General features: G+C 58.4%; 1 protein-coding gene across 5 annotated transcripts in view; it reads left to right on the top strand.

Moving 5' to 3' along the window:
• Positions 1 to 2240, top strand: part of AK1 (adenylate kinase 1) — a 39567-nt gene extending 37327 nt beyond the window's left edge. For all 5 annotated transcript variants that reach the window (XM_075578515.1, XM_075578517.1, XM_075578516.1 and 2 more), the window contains one exon: positions 1633 to 2240. In XM_075578515.1, coding sequence (XP_075434630.1) covers positions 1633 to 1701 — 69 coding nt within the window. In that variant the 3' untranslated portion in view covers positions 1702 to 2240. The remainder of the gene's footprint in view (positions 1 to 1632) is intronic.
• Positions 2241 to 21951: the final 19711 nt, after the last annotated feature.

Below are 21951 nucleotides of genomic sequence, written 5' to 3' on the forward strand. Positions count from 1 at the left end.
CCCCCCTTCACAGCTAGGCGGTGGCTCACTGGGGAGGGCGTGAGGGTTGTAATCCTCCCCACGCCCCTTCAGAGCTCAGCGGCGGTGGCTCACTGGGGGGGCGGCAGTAGGGTAGTGATTTCCCCCCTTCAGAGTGGGGGCAGTGACTTGGGAGGCAGTGACTGGGTGGGTGGGAGGGAGGTAGTGACTGGGTGGGTGGGAGGGAGGCAGTGACATTTGCAGTGACTGGGTGGGTGGGAGGGAGGTAGTGACTGGGTGGGTGGGAGGGAGGCAGTGACATTTGCAGTGACTGGGTGGGTGGGAGGGAGGCAGTGACATTTGCAGTGACTGGGTGGGTGGGAGGGAGGCAGTGACATTTGCAGTGACTGGGTGGGTGGGAGGCAGTGACTAGGGAGGCAGTGACTGGGTGAGAGGGAGGCAGTGACTTAGGCAGTGACTGGGTGGGGGGGTGGTCGGGAGGCAGTGACTGGGTGGTGGGGTGGGAGGGAGGCAGTGACTTTGGAGGCAGTGACTGGGTGGGTGGGAGGCAGTGACTTTTGGGAGGCAGTAACTGGGTGGGTGGGAGGCAGTGACTGGGTGGGGTGATGACAGTGACTGGGTGGGGTGGGTAACTTACCTTGACCGGGTGGGTGCTGCTTCCTGCCGTCAGACGCTTCCCCCCCCCCTGTCCCTGATATCCCCGCGGCAGCTGGCTGGGGGTGGGCTCAGTGGAGGTGCGCGCGGGAAGTTGGCGGGTGGGGGGGGGGTGGCGACACTGGCGGGCTGGGGCAGGAGGCGCCCGCGGGGGAAGTGGTGTTGGCGCTTCCCCTCCATCCCACATTGGGACCGGGGGGGAAGCGGCGGGAGAGGGAGAGATTGGCAGGAGGTGTGCGCTGGGGAAGCGGTGTTGGTGCTTCCCCTCCGTCCCACGTTGGGAGCCTGGGGGTGGGACTCGGGACGGTGGAGGGTGTGGGGCGGCTAGAGGTGAAGTGCGGTGTGGCTCAGGATGCGGCGTGTGGCTCTCAGGCGGTGTGAGGAGGCTGTGAGGGCGTGGATATTTGTGTTTCTGACGTCACCCCCACCCTGCAGGCCAATCACAGCGTGAGCCGCCGTAACACCAATGAGCATCCTCACAAACCGACACACAACCAAACTTTCAGTTTTATATATATATATATACACACACACACACACCTATGTGACGTCAACACACAGCGTGCTGGAAGCTGGGTCAAGCTGACTTCCGGCGCGCTGACGTCAGAGAGCCCCGTCGCGTGACGGCAGTGGAAGCTCGGTGGCGTAGGGCAGAGAAAGGAAGAGGCTTATACGCACCTGAGAGCCGGGGACCGACAGCAGGGCCTGGCCAGAGGTCGGGGGAAATCTGCAGCGCTGTGCGGGCCCGGGACACCAACCCCGGCAGACCCCCCCTGTTGGCGGCCCTGTAGTGGAGGCTAATACAGTGTAGGAATCTCAGGGCCTGCGATAGGCTAAATATGGAAAGGCGTTAAAGATCAGAATGGGACAGAGGCTTCATAGCGGGTAAGCAGAGGGACATGTGGGCCACGCCGTGCCACGCCGCGCGTTAATGGCAAAGTGTTGTGAGCCGTTCTGACAGCAAGGAGGGTAATGGGACTCCTTTCTTCTCCCCCGCAGATCCACGCAGAGGGAAGTGTAGACGATGTCTTCAAACAAGTTTGCGATGCGCTAAACAACCTGAAATAAAACATGAAAGCGGAAACAATATTTGCCTTATTCTCAAGCCTTCTCCTAAACGCCCTTAACCAGCGGCGGCCAACGCCAGTCCCCGAGGGCCACCAATAGGTCAGGTTTTAAGGATATCCCTGCTTCAGCACAGGTGGCTCAATCGGTCCTTCTTCAGCACAGATGGCTCAGTCTTTGACTGAGCCACCTGTCCTGAAGCAGGGATATCCTTAAAACCTGCCCTGTTGGCGGCCCTCGAGGACTGGAGTTGGCCACCCCCTGCCCTAAACCATCACGGACGAAGAAAACAAAATGACCCAACACGCACTAATCTTAAGGCGCTCATTCCTCCGGCACTCGTCCTGCCCGCCCCATCTCCCGTGGCTGTGCTTCAGTGGTCTCCTGCGTCACTCCAACCCCCAAGAGACTGGAAAGAATGTGTCTTCCAGTAGGGAGGTGCATTCCACAAGCCCCCATCTATCTGTCCCCAGAGCGTTCATATCATCATTCTCTTCCTGTTTTCTTGAACAGTAAACGACTTCAAGGATACGTGCAAGGTCGTTTGCTTTGGCTCCTGGTTTTTCTTCTTGGGTTGTTTTTTTTGTTATTTTTCTGTCTCTGTCGCTATCTCTCGGGCTGAAAACGTGGTCTTTCCTGAAACCGGAAAGGATCTTTTTTGATGAGGGCCAAGGCCTGCTGTTTATGCCCTCGCTTGGCCTGGGATGGAGACGGGGGGGGAGGGGGGGGTGAATGGGTGGCAGGGTCATAAGATTTGTGCATTTGCTATAAAGGGTTAAAGGGAGGGGAAAAAAAGTTCAGATTGGGGTATTTCCTCTTGGCGCTCATAAATCTGACTGCTCAAAGCTGTGTGCACACCTCTGACCTCTTGATGTGAAGGAACTGGCTGGTGGAGGAGAAGGGGAGGAAAAAGTATTACACTGGGTTTTGCAACGTCTTTTGGGACTGGTCCAGAATGGAATTATCCAGCTGCCTGAAAGGCGTACGGTTTGATTGCGGTATTTAGTAAGAAGGAATGCGGGTTGAAACTCTGGTCCACCTGTAATTAGCCTGCGCTGAAATAAGTGTTATTTTGGTGCATATCTCTTTTGTACATGTACATGGGGCTTCATGCTAACAGTTTGTATGTTCGTGAGCATCTCCCTGCCTCGTGTCTTTGTAACGGGGATGGAGAAGCTGGCACTTGGCACACAGACCCCCCCCCCCCCCCCCGAGATTCGTCTCCTGAGGGGGACAAACGCTAATCCATTGGATAATTAACATCTTATGTGCATTTTGGGGTTCACCATGAGAAGTGCCAGACACCAAATCTGCACCCTGTGTTGAGGGGTTTCTGCCCTACAGCTCATATTCGCTGCATATGGCCAGAGGTGTGAAGAAGAGAAGGGTTATTATTATCCTCTTTTATTTGGGTGGTTCAAAAATATTTCGTAGCGCAGTACAAAGTGGAAGGGCAATAACATTATATGACAACAGTACATATAGATTGTAAGCTCTTCGGGGCAGGGACTTCTTTTCCTGAAGCGTTTATTCCCACTGTGTGTTATATTATGTTGCGTGTATTAGTGATTACTGTGCAATATACATGGATGGCACTATATAAATATATATATATATATATCAAATGGAAATATAACTGTATGCTCATTTGCATGTCTTAGGCAGGTCTGCACCCCCGCCTTTCACCATTATCACCCAGCACACAGCACTTCCACTGCAGCAAGGGATTCTGGGAAATGACATGCAAATGAGCACACAGTGTCACTTTTTGCTTCAAAACCATTTTTAACATGGTTCCCTATAGGCTTAAGCTTGCTGCATGGTCACAGCTTTGAGCACAGCCAGGGTTAAGATGCATAGCCAGCAAACCCACCCACAGACAGACTGTTTCGACCTTAATGGGTCTCATCAGTGTGGGGTTGGTTAACTGGCTATGCAATGAAGCAATGAGGATGGGGTTTACCATACTGAGTTTTTATATATATATATATATATATATATATATATATATATATATATATATATATATATATATATATATATATATATATATATATACACAGTGGTTGACAAATCATCAAAAAATCTACTCGCCACACAAAAAAATCTACTCGCCACCTAGTACCAAACGTGTGCTGCTTGGGCCAATATTTACTCGCCCGGGGGTTAAATCCACTCGCCCGGGGCGAGCAAATGTATAGGTTTGTCGAACACTGTATATATATATATATATATATATATACTTGCATATATGTTAAGACAAACTGACATCATAGGAAGGAATTCCCTGCTGCATGGAGCTTACAATCTAGAAGGATCAGGAGACTGAAGCCCAAGTCATGGGGGGGGGGGGGTGAGGGTGTATGGTGGGGTGAGAGTGTATGGTGGTGGTGGGTGAGGCAGGGGGGTGTGAGGGTGTATGGTAGGGTGAAGCGGGGGTGTATGGTGAGGCGGGGGTGTATGGTATGTAGAGTACGGGGGGCCCACCCTCCGTGGGTTACACCTGACCTTATAGCACTCTACCAGTTCAGGGATGCCTTGTAGAAAAGCTACAAAGTAACTGGCACTACCAAGGATCTCAGTCCCTACAGATGCATGCGGAACATGTGCACAAGGCAAACAAGGCATGCAAAAGCACAATATTACTCTGACAATCTCCTCCAGAATACATCAAACCCAGCTAACTTCTGGAAGGTTATCAACAATATATTCCAGCCTTCTAACCATCAACAACCAAGTAATATAACTAAGGGGGATATTACCCTGACAAATCCCATTGACATTGCAAATGCATTCAATGATTACTTTGTGGGGTGTGCCACTAACTTATTAGCGAAACGCAACACAAACCACAAACATTAATCTCATTCTTTGAGTACCCCTATAGCCCCACCCCCTCCCAACACTGCCCATAATTTTCAATTTGTCCCAGTATCCGAAGAGGAGATTACACAAGCGCTCCTCGAATTAAAACTAAGCAGCCAATGTGGACCTGACCAACTGCAATCTAAGTTCCTACGACTTGGTGCCCCAGCCATTGCCAAACCAATTGCTTCCAAAGTCAACTCTATTCTGTCTGCAGGCCATATCCCTAAGACCTGGAAAACTGCCAGAGTTGTCCCAATCTTCAAAAGTGGGGACAAAAACACTGTCTTAAACTACAGGCCAATCTCTCTTCTCCCAATACTATCTAAAGTCATGGGAAAATGTGTTCACTCCCAATTAAGCGATTACTATACCAAGACAAATTTCCCTAGTGAATTTCAATCTGGCTTTCGCCCCAAACACTCCACGGTAACTACCCTGCTAAAAGTTTGCAATGAGATCCAGTGTAGAATGGAAAGGGGACAACTCACTGGTGCAATATTCCTAGATTTTGCAAAGGCTTTTGATACTGTTGATCATGCTATCCTGCTTAACAAACTCCAGAGCTCTGGAATAGGGAAGCATGCTTTAAACTGGTTTCAGTCCTACCTATCAGGTAGATCCCAACGTGTCCATCTCAGGCGCTAACTCCAACCCCTTGGATATCACCTGTGGTGTCCCGCAAGGCTCTGTTCTGGGGCCCCTACTCTTCTCAGCGTTCATCAATGATCTTCCTATAGCTTGTAAGGAAGCTTCAATACACATGTATGCAGATGATACAATCTTATATGCACACAGCCATAGCCTCTGCGACCTTGAACACATACTTCAATCTGACTTGTTGAGACTCGAAAACTGGATTTCCCAAAACAAACTGACAAGACTGTAACAATAGTATTTGGGACCAAGACTACATTTCTAAACTGACTGAGCTCCAGATCAGAACCAACATTAACGCCACCCTAACTCCTGTTACTAGTTATAAATATCTGGACATATGGTTTGACTCCCACTTAACATTCGGGATGCACATTGTTACCCTGACACCCAAAACTTATGCCAAACTAGGGGTACTTTACAGGAACAAATCCTCCCTAAGTCTCCTGGTCAGAAAGCGTATCGCACAGCAGATGCTAATGCCAATTATACACTATGGAGACACAGTATATGGCTCGGCACCTCAAACCCACCTTAGCAAACTTGACACCCTCTACAATTCAATTTGTCGTTTTGTTCTCCAATGCAACTACAACACACATCACTGCGATATGCTCAAAGAACTAGATTGGTCATCACTAGAGTCTAGGCGCAAAGTGCACCTTTCCTGTCTTGCCTTCAAATACGTTCTGGGCAAGCTACCCGCCTATCTGAACAAGCTCCTCACCCCCACCACACGCAGCACCTATCATCTGAGATCTGACTCCAAAAGACTGTTCATGGTCCCAAGGTTCAGCAAAGTATCCGGCCGCTCCTCCTCTTACCGTGCACAACACAACTGGAACAGTCTACCAGAGACTCACAGCCTCCACCAGTCTAACTTCTTTCAAAACTAAAGCTGTCTGATAGTTTAATCTGGTCTGTAACTGCTACATACGCCATAATATATATTATCTCTTACTGTGCATGCAATGTCTTGTATATAATGTATAACCCTGCTGACTTATGTAACTGTATATGTTTCCATGTATTATTTGTCTTACAATAACTCTGTGCCCAGGACATAATTGAAAACGAGAGGCAACTCTCAATGTATTACTTCCTGGTAAAATATTTCATAAATAAATAAAATGGTGGGGCGGTGGGGTGAAGCGTGGGTGCATGGTGGGGTGGCGGGGTGAGGCGATGAGGCAGGGGGGTGTGGTGGGGCGGCGGGGTGAGGCGGGGTGTATGGTGGGGTGGGAGTGGGTGGTGGGGTGGTGGGGTGGTGGGGGAGGCGGAGGTGCATGGTGGGGTGGTGGGGTGAGGCGGGGGATGTTTGGCGGGGTGAGGTGGGGGTGTATGGTGGGGAGGCGGGGTGGGGGTGCATGGTGGGGTGGGGAGGTGGCGGGGGTGTATGGTGGGGAGGCGGGGGTGTATGGTGGGGAGGCGGGGGTGTATGGTGGCGTGGCAGGGTGAGGTGGGGGTGTATGATGGGGTGGTGGGTGAGGCGGGGGTGTATGGTGGGGTGGCGGGGGTGTATGGTGGGGTGAGGCGGGGGTGTATGATGGGGTGGTGGGTGAGGCGTGGGGGGAATGGTGGGGTGGTGGGGTGAGGCGGGGGTGTATGATGGGGTGGTGGGTGAGGCGGGGGTGTATGGTGGTGAGGCGTGGGGGGAATGGTGGGGTGGTGGGGTGAGGCGGGGGTGTATGATGGGGTGGTGGGTGAGGCGGGGGTGTATGGTGGGGTGGCGGGTTTGTATGGTGGGGTGAGGCGGGGGTGTATGATGGGGTGTTGGTGAGGCGGGGGTGTATGGTGGGGTGGCAGTGTGAGGCGGGGGTGTATGATGGGGTGGCGGGGTGAGGCGGGGGTGTATGGTGGGGTGGCGGGGGTGTATGGTGGGGTGAGGCGGGTGTGTATGATGGGGTGTTGGTGAGGCGGGGGTGCATGGTGGGGTGGCGGTGGTGGTGAGGCGGGGGTGTATGGTGGGGTGGCAGGGTGAGGCGGGGTGTATGATGGGGTGGCGGGGTGAGGCAGGGGTGTATGATGGGGTGGTGGGTGAGGCGGGGGTGTATGGTGGGGTGGCGGGGGTGTATGGTGGGGTGAGGCGGGGGTGTATGGTGGGGTGGTGGGTGAGGCGTGGGGGGAATGGTGGGGTGGTGGGGTGAGGCGGGGGTGTATGATGGGGTGGTGGGTGAGGCGGGGGTGTATGGTGGTGAGGCGTGGGGGGAATGGTGGGGTGGTGGGGTGAGGCAGGGGTGTATGATGGGGTGGTGGGTGTGGTGGGTGAGGTGGGGGTGTATGGTGGGGTGGCGGGGGTGTATGGTTTGGTGGCGGGTTTGTATGGTGGGGTGTGGCGGGTGTGTATGATGGGGTGTTGGTGAGGCGGGGGTGTATGGTGGGGTGGCAGTGTGAGGCGGGGGTGTATGATGGGGTGGCGGGGTGAGGCGGGGGTGTATGGTGGGGTGGCGGGGTGAGGCGGGGGTGTATGGTGGGGTGGCGGGGGTGGTGAGGCGGGGGTGTATGGTGGGGTGGCAGGGTGAGGCGGGGTGTATGATGGGGTGGCAGGGTGAGGCGGGGTGTATGATGGGGTGGCGGGGTGAGGCGGGGGTGTATGATGGGGTGGTGGGTGAGGCGGGGATGTATGGTGGGGTGAGGCAGGGGTGTATGGTGGGGTGGCGGGGTGACGTGGGGTGTATGATGGGGTGGTGGGTGAGACGGGGGTGTATGGTGGGGTGAGGCGGGGGTGTATGGTGGGGTGGGGTTGTGGGTGAGGCGGGGATGTATGGTGGGGTGACAGGGTGAGGCGGGGGTGTATGGTGGGGTGGGGTGGTGGGTGAGGCGGGGATGTATGGTGGGGTGGCAGGGTGAAGCGGGGGTGTATGGTGGGGTGGTGGATGAGGCGGGGGTGTATGGTGGGGTGGCGGGGTGAGGCGGGGATGTATGGTGGGGTGAGGCAGGGGTGTATGGTGGGGTGGCGGGGTGACGTGGGGTGTATGATGGGGTGGTGGGTGAGACGGGGGTGTATGGTGGGGTGGCGGGGTGACGCGGGGTGTATGATGGGGTGGTGGGTGAGGCGGGGATGTATGGTGGGGTGGCGGGGTGACGCGGGGTGTATGATGGGGTGGTGGGTGAGCCGGGGATGTATGGTGGGGTGGCGGGGTGATGCGGGGTGTATGATGGGGTGGTGGGTGAGGAGGGGGTGTATGGTGGGGGTGGCGGGGGTGTATGGTGGGGTGGTGGGTGAGGCGGGGATGGGTGGTGGGGTGGCGGGGTGAGGCGGGGGTGTATGGTGGGGTGGGGTGGTGGGTGAGGCGGGGATGTATGGTGGGGTGGCGGGGTGACGCGGGGTGTATGATGGGGTGGTGGGTGAGGAGGGGGTGTATGGTGGGGTGGCGGGGGGTGTATGGTGGGGTGGTGGGTGAGGCAGGGATGTATGGTGGGGTGGTGGGGTGAGGCAGGGGTGTATGGTGGGGTGGGGTGGTGGGTGAGGCGGGGATGTATGGTGGGGTGGTGGGTAAGGCGGGGATGTATGGTGGGGTGGTGGATGAGGCGGGGGTGTATGCTGGGGTGGCGGGGTGAGGTGGGGATGTATGGTGGGGTGAGGCGGGGGTGTATGATGGGGTGTTGGTGAGGCAGGGATGTATGGTGGGGTGAGGCGGGGGTGTATGATGGGGTGTTGGTGAGGCAGGGTGAATGGTGGGGTGGCAATGGTGGATGAGACGGGGATGTATGGTGGGGTGGCGGGGTGAGGCGGGGGTGTATGGTGGGGTGGTGGGGTGAGGCGGGGGTGTATGGTGGGGTGGTGGATGAGGCGGGGGTGTATGGTGGGGAGGCGGGGATGTATGGTGGGGTGAGGCGGGGATGTATGGTGGGGTGGCGGGGTGAGGCGGGGTGAGGCGGGGTGAGGCGGGGTGTATGGCGGGGTGAGGCGGGGGTGTATGGTGGGGTGGCGGAGTGAGGCGGGGGTGTATGGTGGGGTGGCGGGGTGAGGCGGGGGTGTATGGTGGGGTGGTGGATGAGGCGGGGGTGTATGGTAGGGTGGTGGGTGAGGCGGGGATGTATGGTGGGGTGAGGCGGGGGTGTATGGTGGGGTGGCGTGGTGACGCGGGGTGACGCGGGGTGACGCGGGGTGTATGATGGGGTGGTGGGTGAGGCAGGGATGTATGGCGGGGTGAGGCGGGGGTGTATGGTTGGGTGGTGGGTGAGGCGGGGATGTATGTCGGGGTGAGGTGGGGGTGTATGGTGGGGTGAGGCGGGGGTGTATGGTGGGGTGGCGGGGTGACGCGGGGTGTATGATGGGGTGGTGGGTGAGGCGGGGATGTATGGTGGGGTGAGGCGGGGGTGTATGGTGGGGTGGGTGAGGCGGGGATGTATGGTGGGGTGAGGCGGGGGTGTGCGGTGGGTGAGGCGGGGATGTATGATGGGGTGGCGGGGTGAGGCGGGGGTGTATGATGGGGTGGTGGGGTGAGGCGGGGGTGTATGGTGGGGTGGTGGGTGAGGCGGGGATGTATGGCGGGGTGAGGCGGGGGTGTATGGTGGGGTGGTGGGTGAGGCGGGGATGTATGTCGGGGTGAGGTGGGGGTGTATGGTGGGGTGAGGCGGGGGTGTATGGTGGGGTGGCGGGGTGACGCGGGGTGTATGATGGGGTGGTGGGTGAGGCGGGGATGTATGGTGGGGTGAGGCGGGGGTGTATGGTGGGGTGGGTGAGGCGGGGATGTATGGTGGGGTGAGGCGGGGGTGTGCGGTGGGTGAGGCGGGGATGTATGATGGGGTGGCGGGGTGAGGCGGGGGTGTATGATGGGGTGGTGGGGTGAGGCGGGGGTGTATGGTGGGGTGGTGGGTGAGGCGGGGATGTATGGCGGGGTGAGGCGGGGGTGTATGGTGGGGTGGTGGGTGAGGCGGGGATGTATGGCGGGGTGAGGCGGGGGTGTATGGTGGGGTGGTGGGTGAGGCGGGGATGTATGGCGGGGTGAGGCGGGGGTGTATGATGGGGTGGTGGGGTGAGGCGGGGGTGTATGGTGGGGTGGTGGGTGAGGCGGGGATGTATGGCGGGGTGAGGCGGGGGTGTATGGTGGGGTGATGGGTGAGGCGGGGATGTATGGTGGGGTGATGCAGAGGTGTGTGGCGGGGTGAGGCGGGGGTGTATGGCGGGGTGAGGCGGGGTTGTATTGGGGTGAGGCGGGGGTGTATGATGGGGTGGAGGGTTGAGGCGTGGGTGTATGATGGGGTGTATGATGGGGTGGTGGGGTGAGGCGGGGGTGTATGATGGGGTGGTGGGGTGAGGCGGGGGTGTATGGTGGGGTGGCGGGGTGAGGCGGGGGTGTATGACGGGGTGAGGCGGGGGTGTATGGTGGGGTGATGGGTGAGGCGGGGATGTATGGTGGGTGAGGCGGGGATGTATGGTGAGGTGGTGGGTGAGGCGGGGATGTATGCTGGGGTGGTGGGTGAGGCGGGGATGTATGATGGGGTGAGGCGGGGATGTATGATGGGGTGTATGATGGGGTGGTGGGGTGAGGCGGGGGTGTATGATGGGGTGGTGGGGTGAGGCGGAGGTGTATGATGGGGTGGCGGGGTGAGGCGGGGGTGTATGGTGGGGTGGCGGGGTGAGGCGGGGGTGTATGGCGGGGTGAGGCGGGGGTGTATGGTGGGGTGGTGGGTGAGGCGGGGATGTATGGTGGGGTGGGGTGGTGGGTGAGGCGGGGATGTATGGTGGGGTGAGGCGGGGATGTATGGCGGGTGAGGCGGGGGTGTATGGTGGGGTGGTGGGTGAGGCGGGTATGTATGGTGGGGGTGTATGGTGGGGTGGTGGGTGAGGCGGGGATGTATGGTGGGGTGGGGTGGTGGGTGAGGCGGGGATGTATGGTGGGGTGAGGCGGGGATGTATGGCGGGTGAGGCGGGGGTGTATGGTGGGGTGGTGGGTGAGGCGGGTATGTATGGTGGGGTGGTGTGTGAGGTAGGTGAGGCGGGGGTGTATGGTGGGGTGGTGTGTGAGGTGGGTGAGGCGGGGGTGTATGGTGGGGTGGTGTGTGAGGTGGGTGAGGCGGGGGTGTATGGTGGGGTGGTGGGTGAGGCGGGGATGTAGGTCGGGGGTGTATGGTGGGGTGGTGGGTGAGGCGGGAATGTATGGTGGGTGAGGCGGGGATGTATGGTGGGTGAGGCGGGGGTGTATGATGGGGTGGTGTGTGAGGTGGGTGAGGCGGGGGTGTATGGTGGGGTGGTGGGTGAGGCGGGGATGTATGGCGGGGGTGTATGGTGGGGTGGTGGGTGAGGCGGGGATGTATGGTGGGTGAGGCGGGGATGTATGGTGGGTGAGGCGGGGGTGTATGATGGGGTGGTGGGGTGAGGCGGGGGTGTATGGTGGGGTGGCGGGGTGAGGCGGGGGTGTATGGCGCGGTGAGGCGGGGGTGTATGGTGGGGTGGTGGGTGAGGCGGGTATGTATGGAGGGGTGGTGGGTGAGGCGGGGATGTATGGTGGGGTGAGGCGGGGATGTATGGCGGGGTGAGGCGGGGGTGTATGGTGGGGTGGTGGGTGAGGCGGGGATGTATGGTGGGGTGGTGGGTGAGGCGGGGATGTATGGTGGGGTGAGGCGGGGATGTATGGCGGGTGAGGCGGGGGTGTATGGTGGGGTGGGGGTTGAGGCGGGGGTGTATGGTGGGGTGGTGGGTGAGGTGGGGATGTATGGTGGGGTGGTGGGTGAGGCGGGGGTGTATGATGGGGTGGTGGGTGAGGTGGGTGAGGCGGGGGTGTATGGTGGGGTGGTGGGTGAGGCGGGGATGTATGGCGGTGAGGCGGGGGTTTATGGTGGGGTGGTGGGTGAGGTGGGGATGTATGGTGGGTGAGGCGGGGGTGTATGATGGGGTGGTGGGTGAGGCGGGGGTGTATGATGGGGTGGCGGGGTGAGGCGGGGGTGTATGGCGGGATGAGGCGGGGGTGTATGGTGGGGTAGTGGGTGAGGCGGGGATGTATGGTGGGGTGGTGGGTGAGGTGGGGATGTATGGTGGGGTGGTGGGTGAGGCGGGGATGTATGGTGGGGTGAGGCGGGGATGTATGGCGGGTGAGGCAGGGGTGTATGGTGGGGTGGTGGGTGAGGCGGGGATGTATGGTGGGGTGGTGGGTGAGGCGGGGGTGTATGCTGGGGTGGTGGGTGAGGTGGGTGAGGCAGGGGTGTATGGTGGGGTGGTGGGTGAGGCGGGGATGTATGGCGGGGTGAGGCGGGGGTGTATGATGGGGTGGTGGGTGAGGCGGGGATGTATGGCGGGGTGAGGCGGGGGTGTATGGTGGGGTGGTGGGTGAGGCGGGGGTGTATGATGGGGTGGTGGGTGAGGCGGGGATGTATGGCGGGGTGAGGCGGGGGTGTATGGTGGGGTGGTGGGTGAGGCGGGTATGTATGGTGGGGTGGTGGGTGAGGCGGGGGTGTATGATGGGGTGGTGGGTGAGGTGGGTGAGGCGGGGGTGTATGGTGGGGGTGGTGGGTGAGGCGGGGATGTATGGCGGGTGAGGCGGGGGTGTATGGTGGGGTGGTGGGTGAGGCGGGGATGTATGGTGGGTGAGGCGGGGGTGTATGATGGGGTGGTGGGGTGAGGCGGGGGTGTATGGTGGGGTGGCGGGGTGAGGCGGGGGTGTATGGCGGGCTGAGGCGGGGGTGTATGGTGGGGTGGTGGGTGAGGCGGGGATGTATGGTGGGGTGGTGGGTGAGGCGGGGATGTATGGTGGGGTGGTGGGTGAGGCGGGGATGTATGGTGGGGTGAGGCGGGGATGTATGGCGGGTGAGGCGGGGGTGTATGGTGGGGTGGTGGGTGAGGCTGGTTGTATGGTGGGGTGGTGGGTGAGGCGGGGGTGTATGATGGGGTTGTGGGTGAGGTGGGTGAGGCGGGGGTGTATGGTGGGGTGGTGGGTGAGGCGGGGATGTATGGTGGGTGAGGCGGGGGTGTATGGTGGGGTGGTGGGTGAGGCGGGGGTGTATGATGGGGTGGTGGGTGAGGCGGGGATGTATGGCGGGGTGAGGCGGGGGTGTATGGTGGGGTGGTGGGTGAGGCGGGGGTGTATGGTGGGGTGGTGGGTGAGGCGGGGGTGTATGGTGGGGTGGTGGGTGAGGCGGGGGTGTATGATGGAGTGGTGAGGCGGGGGTGTATGGTGGGGTGGTGAGGCGGGGGTGTATGGTGGGGTGGTGAGGCGGGGGTGTATGGTGGGGTGGTGAGGCGGGGGTGTATGGTGGGGTGGGGTGGTGGGTGAGGCGGGGATGTATGGTGGGGTGGTGGGTGAGGCGGGGGTGTATGATGGGGTTGTGGGTGAGGTGAGTGAGGCGGGGGTGTATGGTGGGGTGGTGGGTGAGGCGGGGATGTATGGTGGGTGAGGCGGGGGTGTATGGTGGGGTGGTGGGTGAGGCGGGGGTGTATGATGGGGTGGTGGGTGAGGCGGGGATGTATGGCGGGGTGAGGCGGGGGTGTATGGTGGGGTGGTGGGTGAGGCGGGGGTGTATGGTGGGGTGGTGGGTGAGGCGGGGGTGTATGGTGGGGTGGTGGGTGAGGCGGGGGTGTATGATGGGGTGGTGAGGCGGGGGTGTATGGTGGGGTGGTGAGGCGGGGGTGTATGGTGGGGTGGTGAGGCGGGGGTGTATGGTGGGGTGGTGAGGCGGGGGTGTATGGTGGGGTGGTGGGTGAGGCGGGGATGTATGGTGGGGTGGTGGGTGAGGCGGGGGTGTATGATGGGGTTGTGGGTGAGGTGAGTGAGGCGGGGGTGTATGGTGGGGTGGTGGGTGAGGCGGGGATGTATGGTGGGTGAGGCGGGGGTGTATGGTGGGGTGGTGGGTGAGGCGGGGGTGTATGGTGGGGTGGTGGGTGAGGCGGGGGTGTATGATGGGGTGGTGGGTGAGGCGGGGATGTATGGCGGGGTGAGGCGGGGGTGTATGGTGGGGTGGTGGGTGAGGCGGGGGTGTATGGTGTGGTGGTGGGTGAGGCGGGGATGTATGGTGGGGTGGTGGGTGAGGCGGGGGTGTATGATGGGGTTGTGGGTGAGGTGAGTGAGGCGGGGGTGTATGGTGGGGTGGTGGGTGAGGCGGGGATGTATGGTGGGTGAGGCGGGGGTGTATGGTGGGGTGGTGGGTGAGGCGGGGGTGTATGATGGGGTGGTGGGTGAGGCGGGGATGTATGGCGGGGTGAGGCGGGGGTGTATGGTGGGGTGGTGGGTGAGGCGGGGGTGTATGGTGTGGTGGTGGGTGAGGCGGGGGTTTATGATGGGGTGGTGAGGCGGGGGTGTATGGTGGGGTGGTGAGGCGGGGGTGTATGGTGGGGTGGTGAGGCGGGGGTGTATGGTGGGGTGGTGAGGCGGGGGTGTATGGTGGGGTGGTGGGTGAGGCGGGGGTGTATGGTGGGGTGGTGAGGCGGGGGTGTATGGTGGGGTGGTGGGTGAGGCGGGGGTGTATGGTGGGGTGGGTGAGGTGGGGGTGTATGGTGGGGTGGTGGGTGAGGCAGGGGTGTATGATGGGGTGGTGGGTGAGGTGGGTGAGGTGGGTGAGGCGGGGGTGTATGGTGGGGTGGAGGGTGAGGCGGGGGTGTATGGTGGGGTGGTGGGTGAGGCGGGGGTGTATGGTGGGGTGGTGGGTGAGGCGGGGGTGTATGGTGGGGTGAGGCGGGGATGTACATGGGATCCCATAAGCTTCTGCCTGCCGCATTACACCGCTTTGCAGCAGCCGGGGTTACAGAAGTGCAGAGCCAGAAACCCTACTAATGTAATTACCCAGAATCCCTGGCGGCAGTGGAAGCACTGTATGGTAAGAGATAATGGGGAAGCGCAGCGTGTCAGACCTGTCACAGACGTGTGAATGTGCTCACAGGGGGGAGTTTTATTTACTGTTCTCTCAAAACACGCAATCGTTTCACCTGCTGCCGTGTAATGTAATTACCCAGAATCCCTGGCTGCCGTGTAATGTAATTACCCAGAATCCCTGGCTGCCGTGTAATGTAATTACCCAGAATCCCTGGCTGTCGTGTAATGTAATCACCCAGAATCCCTGGCTGCCGTGTAATGTAATTACCCAGAATCCCTGGCTGCCGTGTAATGTAATTACCCAGAATCCCTGGCTGTCGTGTAATGTAATCACCCAGAATCCCTGGCTGCCGTGTAATGTAATTACCCAGAATCCCTGGCTGCCGTGTAATGTAATTACCCAGAATCCCTGGCTGTCGTGTAATGTAATTATCCAGAATCCCTGGCTGCCGTGACTCACACCGGCGTTCTCTCAGCGTGAGGGAATCACATTTATCTCTTGCAAAAATATTCTTTACATTATAGCAGCGGCAAAAGCGTTCCCGCCGCGAGAAGAACTCATCATTATGGGCCCTTCGCTCCAAACGTTCCAAACCGAACCAAAACACCCAAACTTTTCTTTCGCCCGCCCAGCCCCACGTTAAAAGAAGCATCTCGTCCAATTATCTCCGGCATCTGCCGCGACCTTCAGACGCACGCGACCTCCCTGTCTGCGCGCCGGATAAACGCACTTTTACCCCTCCGGTCTGTAATCCTCCACACCGGGGGCGGATTGTCCGCTGGGGCCGTCAGGCTTGCCCCCGGTTGGCCGGTGCTGCGGCCGGCACTTGCCCGTGCTGCGGCCCGGCGGTCACTGTCTGCAATCCTCTCCCTCTTCCTGTCGGGCGCGGGAAGTCGGGTCCAACATCCGCCCCACCAGAGGAGGGAGCTGTGGAGTCACCATTGAGGAGACCTGGCCCCAGGGTAAGGTTGTTGGGGGGAGGGGGAGGTCTGTGTGTGTTGGAGTGAGTGAGAGGGGGGAAGCGAGAGTGTAAGCGGGGGCTTGATTAACAGAGGCCCCGCGTTCTTCCCCACAACAATAAGGCCTCGGACACGCTTACCGCTGGCGTGCTGAGGCGTGCTGAGGCGCGCTGAGGCTCAGGGTGCTTTCCCTGGCCTTGCGGTTGCTTACCGCAAGCGCTCTCAGCAGCCGTCCGGGGGCGGTCCAGGGGCGGGCGCGTCACTGGCCGGGGGCGGGCCAGTGACGTCACGGAGCTGGTTCGCCCTCATTGGGCGAACCGCTCACGTGACCGGCCTGTCTCGCCGGCAAGCGGGGGAATTTTAAATTCCCCTAAGACCTGCGCTTCCGCAAGCGCGCGGAAGCGCACGTGAGCCCCTACTAAAGCCGCTCTAATTGCAGCTGTAGGGGCTCAGTGCTGAGCGGGAGCGCGCGTCAGCACGCTTCCACCAGCAAGCGCCAAACATGGCCAAGACCTAAAACTGATTGCCGGGGGACAGCGCGGGGCTTCTGTAAAGCCGCGCCCAGGGTGAAGCTGAGCACGCGGTCGCGGTCGCGCTCAGCGTGATCAAACACATTGCGACAATGTGTTTGTCCTGAGCGCGCGCGCTCTGGGCTCAGCTGCTTGCCGAGACCAATTCTTTTGAATTTGTCGCACGTGTCCTGGTCACGTGTCGCGATTCAGCCAATGAGGGCGAACTGCTCACGCGACGTCACGGCCACGTCCCCCCCGGCACCCGCGCCCGCAACCACACTGCACACTAATCGCCCCTGTTCTCAGGGCACGGCGCGCTCGCTCTCAGCTTGGAGCGGCATCTCCTCCTGCAGCGTCGCGTTGTCATGGCGGCCTGACGTCACATGACTCCGCGGTGTCGTGGGAGAAGGTGGGCCGGTATGCGACATATCGCCTGGGACGATATTTGTCTGCAATCTGCCCCTACCCCCAACATACCACTTTAAGGTGCTTATCTTGTCATGTATCTGTTGTTTGTCAGTTACTCACCCTGTATTGTAACGTTGCATACACTGTTGGCACTATATAAATAACATGATATATACATACATACTGAGTGTGACTTTCTGTTGGAATAAGCCCCTGTGTTTATCCCTCACCCCGTATTGTAACGTTGCATACACTGTTGGCACTATATAAATAACATGATATATACATACATACTGAGTGTGACTTTCTGTTGGAATAAGCCCCTGTGTTTGTGTCTCTGACGCTGTGTCTCCGTGATATATTTGCATAGGACACAGCACGCAAGGACGCAGACAGGGCATTTCCTGACCTTTAACTGTCGCCAGTCGTACGCGGGGTGACAGACGGGAAATGCCCCCGGCCATTTATTCCTATTGTGAGTTGGTTGCACAATCAAATCCCAAAAATATCTGTCTCTCGGTTTCCTGCAGGGAGCAGCAATGTCTCCTAAACCTCTCCGAAGAACGCGGAGCGCGGGGTTACCGCGTGGAATACATCAACAGAGCCTGGAGCCGGCGATACATTCCTCCTGCTAAGCCAGGGGTTCTGAAATCCAGTCCTCAAGACCTCCCAGCAGGTCAGGTTTTAAGGATATCCCTGCTTCAGCACAGGGGGTGCAGTTGACTGAGCCACCTGTGCTGAAGCAGGGATAACCTGAAAATCTGACCTGTTGGGGGGTTTGAGGAGTGGGTTTCAGAACCCCTGTGATAAGCCATTTATTTATTTATAAAAATGTGTTACCAGGAAGTAATACACTGAGAGTATGTCCTGGGCACAGAGTTAAGATGACAAATAATACATGGTTACAAATACATGGTTACATTACGTGTACAGGGTTATACATTATATACAAGACATTGCAGGCACAGTTACAGATAATATATATTATAGGTGTATGTAACAGTTACAGACCAGATTATAATGTGAGACAGCTTTAGTTTTGAAAGAATTTAGACTGGTGGCGGCTGTGAGAGTCTCCGGTAGACTGTTCCAGTTTTGGGGTGCACGGTAAGAGGAGGAGGAGCGGCCGGATACTTTGCTAAACCTTGGGACCATGAACAGTCTTTTGGAGTCAGATCTCAGATGATAGGTGCTGCGTGTGGTAGGGGTGAGGAGCATGTTCAGGTAGCTGGGTAGCTTGCCCAGAACGTATTTGAAGGCAAGACAGGAAAGGTGAACTTTGCGCCTAGACTCTAGTGATGACTAATCTAGTTCTCTGAGCATTTCGCAGCGATGTGTGTTGTAAGTACATTGTAGTACAAAGCGGCAGATTGAGTTGAAGAGTTTATCAAGTTTGCTGAGGTGGGGTTGGGGTGCCGAGCCGTATACTATGTCCCCAGTTATCAGAACTACTGTCTAACATTGACCAGCATCGGCAGAGCGTTTCCCAGTGTTAGAAGAACCATTAAGAAAGGCTTACTGTGCTCCGCTCCATCCTCAATGTGTTTCCTTCCCTCCCCTCTCTCTGTTTCCCCATTCCCCACTTTCTCTGGTACTGCCCGCCATATCTGTGCCTCTCCTTTTTACTCTGCATCTCGTCTGTCTGTTTGTCTGGTTTCTCACTGGCGTCTCGCACTATGCGCCCGGCGCCCGCACTCTCACACTTACACACACGTGACACACCTGACACTAAGTATCTCCAGTGGCCAAGCACTGCCACTCCCCGTACCACAAACACAGGCCGCACCTAGACTTCCACCTCCATCTCTATATGGGACGGGCCCAGCGAGGCACACACACACACACACACACGCGCTGCATCCAGACTCCCACCTCCATCTCTATATGGGACGGGCCCAGCGAGGATCACTTTCCGATGTTTGGGCTGCGGTCACGGCTCAAACGCTCCTCTTCTGGGGAGAATCCAAGGGTCACGTAAATGTGCCTGGGGGGGCTACATGTTTGTGACCCCCGGTCTATGCTGTATAACGTCCTATATAATGTATCATTATATATAAACACTATGTATACACACTGTGACAATTTCGGCAACACACACACACACCACACCACACACACACCACACCACACACACCACACCACACACACACACCACACCACACACACACACCACACCACACACACCACACCACACCACACCACACACACACCACACACACACACACACACACACCACACACACACACACACACACACCACACACACACACGTGCGGATGTTCCCAGACCCTATTATCCAATGAGAAGATTCTCACAATGTGATGTAACTGCGACTCTTGTGAGTGCGCCGAGGCGTTTTATACCAATAACATGTTACCCAGACTTACACCATGTGGCGCGCTCTCTCTCCATGTGGTGAGCGCTCTCTCTCCATGTGGTGCGCGCTCTCTCTCCATGTGGTGCGCGTTCTCTCTCCATGTGGTGAGCGCTCTCTCTCCATGTGGTGAGCGCTCTCTCTCCATGTGGTGAGCGCTCTCTCTCTCCATGTGGTGAGCTCTCTCTCTCCATGTGGTGCGCGCTCTCTCTCTCCATGTGGTGAACTCTCTCTCTCCATGTGGTGCGCGCTCTCTCTCTCCATGTGGTGCGCTCTCTCTCTCTCCATGTGGTGAGCGCTCTCTCTCTCCATGTGGTGAGCTCTCTCTCTCTCTCCATGTGGTGCGCTCTCTCTCTCCATGTGGTGCGCGCTCTCTCTCTCTCCATGTGGTGCGCGCTCTCTCTCTCTCCATGTGGTGCGCTCTCTCTCTCTCCATGTGGTGAGCTCTCTCTCTCTCCATGTGGTGCGCTCTCTCTCTCTCCATGTGGTGAGCGCTCTCTCTCCATGTGGTGCACGCTCTCTCTCCATGTGGTGCGCGCTCTCTCTCTCTCCATGTGGTGAGTGCTCTCTCTCCATGTGGTGCGCTCTCTCTCTCCATGTGGTGAGCTCTCTCTCTCTCTCCATGTGGTGAGCGCTCTCTCTCCATGTGGTGCGCTCTCTCTCTCTCTCTCTCTCTCTCTCCATGTGGTGAGCTCTCTCTCTCTCTCCATGTGGTGAGCTCTCTCTCTCTCTCCATGTGGTGCGCCCTCTCTCTCTCCATGTGGTGAGCTCTCTCTCTCTCTCTCCATGTGGTGCGCTCTCTCTCTCTCCATGTGGTGAGCTCTCTCTCTCCATGTGGTGAGCGCTCTCTCTCCATGTGGTGCGCTCTCTCTCTCTCCATGTGGTGCGCGCGCTCTCTCTCTCTCCATGTGGTGCGCTCTCTCTCTCTCTCTCTCCATGTGGTGAGTGCTCTCTCTCACTCGATGTGGTGCGCGCTCTCTCTCTCCATGTGGTGCACTCTCTCTCTCTCCATGTGGTGCGCTCTCTCTCTCTCTCCATGTGGTGCACGCGCCCTCTCTCCATGTGGTGCGCGCTCTCTTTCTCTCTCCATGTGGTGAGCGCTCTCTCTCTCTCCATGTGGTGCGCTCTCTCTCTCCATGTGATGCGCGCTCTCTCTCTCTCTTCATGTGGTGAACGCTCTCTCTCCATGTGGTGAGCGCTCTCTCTCCATGTGGTGCGCGCTCTCTCTCTCTCTCTCCATGTGGTGCGCGCTCTCTCTCTCTCTATGTGGTGCACGCTCTCTCTCTCTCTCTCCATGTGGTGCGCGCTCTCTCTCTCTCCATGTGGTGCGCTCTCTCTCTCTCTCTCCATGTGGTGAGCGCTCTCTCTTTCCATGTGGTGAGCGCTCTCTCTCCATGTGGTGCGCGCTCTCTCTCTCTCCATGTGGTGAGCGCTCTCTCTCTCTCCATGTGGTGCGCTCTCTCTCTCCATGTGGTGTGCTCTCTGTCTCCATGTGGTGAGCGCTCTCTCTCCATGTGGTGAGCACTCTCTCTCTCTCTCCATGTGGTGCGCGCTCTCTCTCTGTCTCCATGTGGTGCACGCGCTCTCTCTCTCTCCATGTGGTGCGCTCTCTCTCTCCATGTGGTGAGCACCCTCTCTCTCTCCTCATGTGGTGAGCTCTCTCTCTCCCCATGTGGTGAGCTCTCTCTCTCTCCATGTGGTGAGCTCTCTCTCTCCATGTGGTGTGCTCTCTCTCCATGTGGTGCGCTCTCTCTCTCTCTCCCCATGTGGTGAGCTCTCTCTCTCTCCATGTGGTGAGCTCTCTCTCTCTCTCTCCATGTGGTGTGCTCTCTCTCCATGTGGTGCGCTCTCTCTCTCTCTCCATGTGGTGCGCTCTCTCTCTCCATGTGGTGCGCTCTCTCTCTCCCCATGGGGTGAGCTCTCTCTCTCTCTCCATGTGGTGCGCGCTCTCTCTCTCTCTCCATGTGGTGAGCTCTCCATGTGGTGCGCGCTCTCTCTCTCAATGTGGTGCGCTCTCTCTCTCTCCATGTGGTGAGCTCTCTCTCTCTCCATGTGGTGAGCTCTCTCTCTCCATGTGGTGAGCTCTCTCTCTCTCTCTCCATGTGGTGTGCTCTCTCTCTCTCCATGTGGTGCACGCGCTCTCTCTCTCCATGTGGTGCGCTCTCTCTCTCTCTCCATGTGGTGAGCTCTCTCTCTCTCCATGTGGTGCGCTCTCTCTCTCTCCATGTGGTGCGCTCTCTCTCTCTCCATGTGGTGAGCGCTCTCTCTCTCCATGGGGTGTGCGCTCTCTCTCCATGTGGTGCGCGCTCTCTTTCTCTCTCCATGTGGTGAGCGCTCTCTCTCTCTCCATGTGGTGCGCTCTCTCTCTCCATGTGGTGCGCGCTCTCTCTCTCTCTCCATTTGGTGAGCGCTCTCTCTCTCCATGTGGTGAGCGCTCTCTCTCCATGTGGTGCGCGCTCTCTCTCTCTCTCTCCATGTGGTGCGCGCTCTCTCTCTCTCTCTCTCTCTCCATGTGGTGCACGCTCTCTCTCCATGTGGTGAGCGCTCTCTCTCTCCATGTGGTGCGCGCTCTCTCTCTCTCTCCATGTGGTGAGCGCTCTCTCTCTCCATGTGGTGAGCACTCTCTCTCCATGTGGTGCGCGCTCTCTCTCTCTCTCCATGTGGTGCGCTCTCTCTCTCTCCATGTGGTGCGCGCTCTCTCTCTCTCTCTCCATGTGGTGCGCTCTCTC

This window comes from Ascaphus truei, chromosome 21 (assembly GCF_040206685.1).
Source record: "Ascaphus truei isolate aAscTru1 chromosome 21, aAscTru1.hap1, whole genome shotgun sequence".
Lineage (NCBI taxonomy): Eukaryota > Metazoa > Chordata > Amphibia > Anura > Ascaphidae > Ascaphus > Ascaphus truei.